General features: G+C 34.5%; 1 protein-coding gene across 1 annotated transcript in view; it reads right to left on the bottom strand.

Annotated features, from left to right (window-relative positions):
- LOC132562018 (adhesion G-protein coupled receptor V1-like) overlaps positions 1-8,890 on the bottom strand; it is a 111,884-nt gene that overhangs the window by 1,196 nt on the left and 101,798 nt on the right. Inside the window, exons 95-102 of the mRNA XM_060226741.1 lie at positions 7,769-7,976; positions 7,505-7,612; positions 7,063-7,203; positions 6,746-6,827; positions 6,387-6,501; positions 2,268-2,425; positions 1,677-1,798; positions 227-424 (exon numbers count right to left, since the gene is read on the bottom strand). Coding sequence (XP_060082724.1) covers positions 227-424; positions 1,677-1,798; positions 2,268-2,425; positions 6,387-6,501; positions 6,746-6,827; positions 7,063-7,203; positions 7,505-7,612; positions 7,769-7,976 — 1,132 coding nt within the window. The remainder of the gene's footprint in view (positions 1-226; positions 425-1,676; positions 1,799-2,267; positions 2,426-6,386; positions 6,502-6,745; positions 6,828-7,062; positions 7,204-7,504; positions 7,613-7,768; positions 7,977-8,890) is intronic.

Here is an 8,890-nt window from a genome sequence, read left to right as displayed (position 1 = left end):
GTATCTATATACAGTCATACAGTTTACCTGAAAACTTTGGTTGCAGTTTTACTTTAACTTTCAGTTGTTTCATCCTTAAGTGGTAAGGAGAAAAAAAAAAGTGAGCCAACGTTTGATGTCAAAACTCATACATTCATACATGGGCGAAAAATATTCTGCAGGATTGTTTCCCACATTACCCTATGGCGTCAATTTTCCCCACAATACCCTAGGGCATTTACTTTACCTCATTTAATAGAGAAGCCCTGGATCCCTTCAGGCTGCCGATCTCTACAGAAGCCATGTGATGGCGGATATCATCTCCACCAGACATAGTACCAGTGTTAGCATCAGCTGAGATGGAATATAGCTGCTTTTGTGGCCCAAAACATTGCTGTACACAGGGGTTACGTAGTATGGTGTACAGAACTAGTGCTAGAAGTCCCTGTAACAAACATTACACAGTAATATTGACTTCACCATGGTAACAGTGTGGTGTAGGTTACACAATAATATTGACTTCACCATGGTAACAGTGTGGTGTACACAGTAATATCTACCTCACCATGGTAACAGTGTGGTGTAGGTTACACAGTAATATCTACTTCACCATGGTAACAGTGTGGTGTACACAATAATATCTACCTCACCATGGTAACAGTGTGGTGTAGGTTACACAGTAATATCTACTTCACCATGGTAACAGTGTGGTGTACACAGTAATATCTACCTCACCATGGTAACAGTGTGGTGTAGGTTACACAATGATATTTACTTGACGATGGTAACAGTGTGGTGTACACAATAATATCTACCTCACCATGGTAACAGTGTGGTGTAGGTTACACAGTAATATCTACCTCACCATGGTAACAGTGTGGTGTAGGTTACACAATGATATTTACTTGACGATGGTAACAGTGTGGTGTACACAATAATATCTACCTCACCATGGTAACAGTGTGGTGTACACAATAATATCTACCTCACCATGGTAACAGTGTGGTGTAGGTTACACAATGATATTTACTTGACGATGGTAACAGTGTGGTGTACACAATAATATCTACCTCACCATGGTAACAGTGTGGTGTTCAGGACAAGAAATCCATATAGATAAGTGTGAAGAATATTCAATAAGTAAAGACCTGTTTTCATTACAAGAAAAGCAAGCTATAACAGCTGTATTCTGTGAAATGATTCTGAACAAGTCTTCCTATAGCATGAAATCACTGATATCACCACCTTAAATCTGACTTTCTGACATAATCTGTATTTAAACATGACAACATCAAATTTCTAATTGTCTCACCTGTAGTAAATTAAATATACAGAACATGACAACATCAAATTTCTTATTGTCTCACCTGTAGTAAATTAAATATACAGAACATGACAACATCAAATTTCTTATTGTCTCACCTGTAGTAAATTAAATATACAGAACATGACAACATCAAATTTCTTATTGTCTCACCTGTAGTAAATTAAATATACAGAACATGACAACATCAAATTTCTTATTGTCTCACCTGTAGTAAATTAAATATACAGAACATGACAACATCAAATTTCTTATTGTCTCACCTGTAGTAAATTAAATATACAGAACATGACAACATCAAATTTCTTATTGTCTCACCTGTAGTAAATTAAATATACAGAACATGACAACATCAAATTTCTTATTGTCTCACCTGTAGTAAATTAAATATACAGAACATGACAAGCATCCATAGTTGTCCGTATGCCATGTGTAGGCCTCCCCACAGCCAGGTCAGTGCGATCACGGCCCAGAATGACAGCAGTGTTCGTATCTCTGTAAACATTCATACAGCCTTTGTAGAGAAGAGAGCTGAAGCAACACTTCATTTGTATGGTAATGTGTCACCATATTTACTGATGTGTCATCATATTTACTTAATGTGTTATCATATTTACTGATGTGTATCATATTTACTGATGTATACTAAGCATTCCTTATCTAAAGGTAAACTGAAACGGTGATCTGCGTATTCATCAAAGGATCACAGTAAAATTGTGTTCAGCCTAGAGACTTGACAACACTCAACAACATACAGGTATCACTAAACTGTTACTTTAAACTTCTACACCAGTAAATGATGATCTACATTCTGGACCTTAAATTCCTCTACATGTAAATGACTCGCTATTTATGTCATATTGGCTTTTGTAAATTTCATAACACAAATTCCTAGAAGTAATATGACTCGCTATTATCTTAAATCAGCTTCTGGACCTTGTCTAAATATACCAATATGACTCACCATTGATGTTATACCGTCCTCTGTAAATGTCATCATAGGCCTGCCATTGAGGAGTGACCTGGAAAGCCTTGACAAAGACCACACCCACCACTAACAGCATCAGCAGCACAGGTAGAATTACGCCCCCAAGTGCTGCATACGGGTTGGTGATGAAACACCTGTAGATACATTGTACATATTAGAAATGCTGTCCAGAGCACCTAACATTCTATACATATTCCATAGTCTTATCTCCAGCACCAACAGTAGATCAAAAGCTTTAGCATCATCTTATATCTAGGTCAGTGATTTTGTATATACCATCTTACAGTACATGAAAGTCTTAAGTATCATCTTATATCTAGGTCAGTGATTTTGTCAACAGCATCTAACAGTACATGAAAGTCTAAAGTATCATCTTATATCTAGGTCAGTGATTTTGTATATACCATCTAACAGTAAATCAAAGTCTTTAGCATCATCTTATATCTAGGTCAGTGATTTTGTATCTACCATCTAACAGTACATGAAAGTCTGAAGTATCATCTTATATCTAGGTCAGTGATTTTGTCTCTACCATCTAACAGTACATGGAAGTCTTAAGTATCATCTTATATCTAGGTCAGTGATTATGTATCTACCATCTAACAGTACATAAAAGTCTTTAGCATCATCTTACATCTAGGTCAGTGATTTTGTATCTACCATCTAACAGTAAATCAAAGTCTTTAACATCATCTTATATCTAGGTCAGTGATTTTGTATCTACCATCTAACAGTACATGAAAGTCTTAAGTATCATCTTATATCTAGGTCAGTGATTTTGTATATACCATCTAACAGTAAATCAGAGTCTTTAACATCATCTTATATCTAGGTCAGTGATTTTGTCTCTACCATCTAACAGTAAAAGTCTTAAGTATCATCTTATATCTAGGTCAGTGATTTTGTATCTACCATCTAACAGTAAATCAAAGTCTTTAGCATCATCTTATATCTAGGTCAGTGATTTTGTATCTACCATCTAACAGTAAATCAAAGTCTTTAGCATCATCTTATATCTAGGTCAGTGATTTTGTATCTACCATCTAACAGTAAATCAAAGTCTTTAACATCATCTTATATCTAGGTCAGTGATTTTGTATCTACCATCTAACAGTACATGAAAGTCTTAAGTATCATCTTATATCTAGGTCAGTGATTTTGTCTCTACCATCTAACAGTAAATCAAAGTCTTTAGCATCATCTTATATCTAGGTCAGTGATTTTGTCAACAGCATCTAACAGTAGATGAAAGTCTTTAGCATCATCTTATATCTAGGTCAGTGATTTTGTTCCCAGCACCAAACAGTAGATCAAAGTCTTTAACATCATCTTATATCTAGGTCAGTGATTTTGTCTCTACCATCTAACAGTAAAAGTCTTAAGTATCATCTTATATCTAGGTCAGTGATTTTGTATCTGCCATCTAACAGTAAATCAAAGTCTTTAGCATCATCTTATATCTAGGTCAGTGATTTTGTATCTACCATCTAACAGTAAATCAAAGTCTTTAACATCATCTTATATCTAGGTCAGTGATTTTGTATCTACCATCTAACAGTACATGAAAGTCTTAAGTATCATCTTATATCTAGGTCAGTGATTTTATCTCTACCATCTAACAGTACATGGAAGTCTTAAGTATCATCTTTTATCTAGGTCAGTGATTTTGTATCTACCATCTAACAGTACATGAAAGTCTTAAGTATCATCTTATATCTAGGTCAGTGATTTTATCTCTACCATCTAACAGTACATGAAAGTCTTAAGTATCATCTTATATCTAGGTCAGTGATTTTATCTCTACCATCTAACAGTACATGGAAGTCTTAAGTATCATCTTTTATCTAGGTCAGTGATTTTGTATCTACCATCTAACAGTACATGAAAGTCTTAAGTATCATCTTATATCTAGGTCAGTGATTTTATCTCTACCATCTAACAGTAAATCAAAGTCTTTAGCATCATCTTATATCTAGGTCAGTGATTTTGTCTCTACCATCTAACAGTACATGAAAGTCTTAAATATCATCTTATATCTAGGTCAGTGATTTTGTCTCTACCATCTAACAGTACATGAAAGTCTTAAGTATCATCTTATATCTAGGTCAGTGATTTTGTATCTACCATCTAACAGTAAATCAAAGTCTTTAGCATCATCTTATATCTAGGTCAGTGATTTTGTCTCTACCATCTAACAGTACATGAAAGTCTTAAGTATCATCTTATATCTAGGTCAGTGATTTTGTATCTACCATCTAACAGTAATTCAAAGTCTTAAGTATCATCTTTTATCTAGGTTAGTGATTTTGTATCTACCATCTAACAGTACATGATAGTCTTAAGTAGTGATTTTGTATCTATCTTATATCTAGGTCAGTGATTTTGTATCTACCATCTAACAGTAAATCAAAGTCTTAAGTATCATCTTTTATCTAGGTCAGTGATTTTGTATCTACCATCTAACAGTACATGAAAGTCTTAAGTATCATCTTATATCTAGGTCAGTGATTTTGTATCTACCATCTAACAGTAAATCAAAGTCTTAAGTATCATCTTTTATCTAGGTCAGTGATTTTGTATCTACCATCTAACAGTACATGATAGTCTTAAGTATCATCTTATATCTAGGTCAGTGATTTTGTATCTACCATCTAACAGTAAATCAAAGTCTTAAGTATCATCTTTTATCTAGGTCAGTGATTTTGTATCTACCATCTAACAGTACATGAAAGTCTTAAGTATCATCTTATATCTAGGTCAGTGATTTTGTATCTACCATCTAACAGTACATGAAAGTCTTAAGTATCATCTTTTATCTAGGTCAGTGATTTTGTATCTACCATCTAACAGTAAATCAAAGTCTTAAGTATCATCTTATATCTAGGTCAGTGATTTTGTATCTACCATCTAACAGTAAATCAAAGTCTTAAGTATCATCTTATATCTAGGTCAGTGATTTTGTATCTACCATCTAACAGTACATGAAAGTCTTAAGTATCATCTTATATCTAGGTCAGTGAGTGATTTTGTCTCTACCATCTAACAGTTTTGTATCTACCATCTAACAGTACATGAAAGTCTTAAGTATCATCTTAAATTTTGTATCTAGGGTCAGTGATTTTGTATCTACCATCTAACAGTAAATCAAAGTCTTAAGTATCATCTTATATCTAGGTCAGTGATTTTGTATCTACCATCTAACAGTACATCTTAAGTATCATCTTTTATCTAGGTCAGTGATTTTGTAGTCTACCATCTAACAGTACATCAAAGTCTTCTTATATCTAGGTCAGTGATTTTGTATCTACCATCTAACAGTATCTTAAGTATCTAGGTCAGTGATTTTGTCTCTACCATCTAACAGTAAAAGTCTTAAGTATCATCTTATATCTAGGTCAGTGATTTTGTATCTACCATCTAACAGTACATGGAAGTCTTAAGTATCATCTTATATCTAGGTCAGTGATTTTGTATCTACCATCTAACAGTAAATCAAAGTCTTAAGTATCATCTTATATCTAGGTCAGTGATTTTATCTCTACCATCTAACAGTACATGAAAGTCTTAAGTATCATCTTTTATCTAGGTCAGTGATTTTGTATCTACCATCTAACAGTACATGGAAGTCTTAAGTATCATCTTATATCTAGGTCAATGATTTTGTATCTACCATCTAACAGTACATGGAAGTCTTAAGTATCATCTTATATCTCGGACAGTGAGTTTTATTCTCAGCACCAATCAGTAGATCTTAAACATCAGACTATAACTAAGTCGGTAGTATTGTCTCCAGAAACTGACTTTCAGCAAGTCAAAATACAGTATTACTGTGTGTTTAATACATAAATAATATTTGACTATTGCTCCTCAAATTATCTTACATGGAAAATGTTTTAATCCACTTTCATAATATACATTTACAACCTATCATTTTTCACATAAGAAATCCTTCAAACAAATTTTCTTTATGGTCAACTGGAACTGAATCATTTTGATTGCATTAACCTGTAGTGGCCAATAAAGACTCTGATGTTAAATACAGGCTGTCTGTTTATACTGCATACAATATCATTATAAGTAAAACTTTAAACCTACATTTCACCGTTGTTGTTGACGTCCCCATAAATAAAATCCACAGGCATATTGTACACATATTTGTAAAGGTTGAAGGCGATCACATAGAATACAGCCAGAATCACGACAGGTAGGCCTGCAACAGTAAACAAGCATCTCAAAGTTAGAATAATTGTGCTTGTTGTGTTTGAACTGATTGACAGTAATCAAGAACAAAATCTCTTACTGAAATGACACAAATCAGTTTGGCATTAAGGCTGATCTGAAGTCAAAGGAAATAATTCAAATCTTTATCTACACCAGTATTTACTCTGGTAAAGTCACATCACCATGACTTCAGGACCTAGCATCCACAGTGATTATAATAATTTCTAACATACCCCATCCTATCAGGAAGAACAGGACATATTTTCTGTCAGTGTGTTCATCATTCAGCACCAGTATTTTCCAGAAGTTGATCGCCTGTAACAAACCAACATCACTAAACTGACTGCCATGTAAGACACAATTGTTTTTGATAGTAATATCAAATTTATGAAACCTGATCCTCAGGCCAATTGAGAACTACCTGATCTTCTCATTATCCTATTAGTAACTGGTTTGTTATACCAAAAAATAAAATACAAATTTGTATGTCTGAAGACAATAATTTGAGAATATTCTATGTGTAATGACAGTTGTTCATCATTAATCTTACTTGTGCCATGATCCAGGTGAACTGAGACAGGAAGAAATAATGCAGGAACAGTCCCATCACAATACATCTATAGTTGTCCTGGCCAATGTTGTAAACCAGAATCTCTGTTGGGCTCACGTAGGCTGCTACCACATAACATAACTACAAAGGGAGATAACTAGATTGTTAACCAGAATCTCTGTAAGGCTTGTGTAGACTGTTGCCATGTGACATAGCTACAAAGGGAGATAATCAAATGGTGCATCAGAGTCTCTGAAGTGTTCATATAGGTAGCTTCTACTTAACAAAGGTACAAAGGGAGATAATCAGATAATTTCAGCTTCTGCTTAAGAGTACAGGTATAATGGTAGAAAACATATCTCTGTAGTACAAACACAGGTAGCTACCTTTTTTATTACAAGAGAAGGTCGTAGTATTTGAAAAAGGACGGTAAGATCCTTACCTGAGTGGCAAAACATGCAAAACACATGTGCACGAGCAGGTTGGCTGAAAACATGGCATGGAGATTCGCACAAATGTGATGGACCAGTATGGTCAGGGCCATTGCAACCTGTCAGACAGAGGTCAACAAATCACTGTTAAGTATTTATATTCCTATCACATCTTTCCCTTAAAATGCCACTGGAGTCCCAATGCATTTGAAGACCTCTGAAAACTTAATTGTATACACCAAAAAAACAAAACAAAAAGAATTAATTATATTTACCATGACGAAGAATGAGACAACAAAGAACCAGACAGAGTAACCAACGAGTCCTGCATCCAGAGGGGTGGCCTTGACTGCGTAGTGGGTGAGATGTTTACAGGAACAATCAACATAGTCATCTGTGGCCAACTCTAGGTTATTGGTGACTGTACATGTTGTACCCTGAGGGTTCACCCAGTCTGCTGTTGTCATGTCATAGAAGACACATCTAGAGAGGAAACACATCATAGTCTGTTGAGATACTGTGGTACTTTGATACGTATATAGAGAATACACAGTCAGTGTCTTAAAATATATAGTAACCTGTATTTTGGGTGAAGAATGACAGAAGTGGTGAGCTCAGTACAGAAATATAGTTCCAAACTTCAACCGATAAGACAGAGATTTTCTAAATTTTCTAAAAATAAAATTGTTCATTAGAGTGAATAGATCGCTTATTTGAATAGTTATTAATATTGTTAAACATAATTTTAAAGTAAATTCAGAAAGTAATCCCCTTGAATTACGGTGAGTGCTAAAATACAGCTATTTTCTGTCAATGCCCAATACAGCAAAAGTATGTATGGCAGACATATCCCAATAATGACAGCGCTAGTTTCAGGTTTAAGACTTCTTTGGTCTGACGTGTTAGCTGAACACTCTGACACCAATTCCTTTGCTCTCGGTGATCATTTATGACTGAAACTTTGGGTGCACACATTATGCAAGCACCTGCAGACATTATACAGGTTTTATGATAAAGGTGATATACAAAGGGTGCACTGCTGAGGTGGTAATATGTAAAGCTAGTATCTGGTATATACTGTATAAATTGTTATACTGTATACAATTGTAATAAGTAATTTCCTGAACTTTGAACCCCAAATATTGTTCACCCCCACCCCCTACAATAGAAAGAAACTGAGTAATGGTGGTGCAATTCTGTAGAATAACTGTGCATCTTGTTGCATGAACCATGTAAGTGTTGTGCAGCCAAGCATGTACCATATTGGCAATAACAATTTCCCTGCTATGGATTACCCAACTCTTCTAACACCAAATAATGAACTAATAATTAATTCACTACATTATGACACGTAGAATCTGTAACAATAATTTTTGTAGAAAAACACTTTCAGTTCA

Source organism: Ylistrum balloti, unplaced genomic scaffold (genome assembly GCF_031769215.1).
Source record: "Ylistrum balloti isolate Yb309-2 unplaced genomic scaffold, AGI_CSIRO_Ybal_v1 Utg371328, whole genome shotgun sequence".
Classification (NCBI taxonomy): Eukaryota; Metazoa; Mollusca; class Bivalvia; order Pectinida; family Pectinidae; genus Ylistrum; species Ylistrum balloti.
The sequence above is the reverse complement of the archived record's forward strand: the minus strand, read 5'-3'. Positions and strand labels throughout refer to the sequence as shown.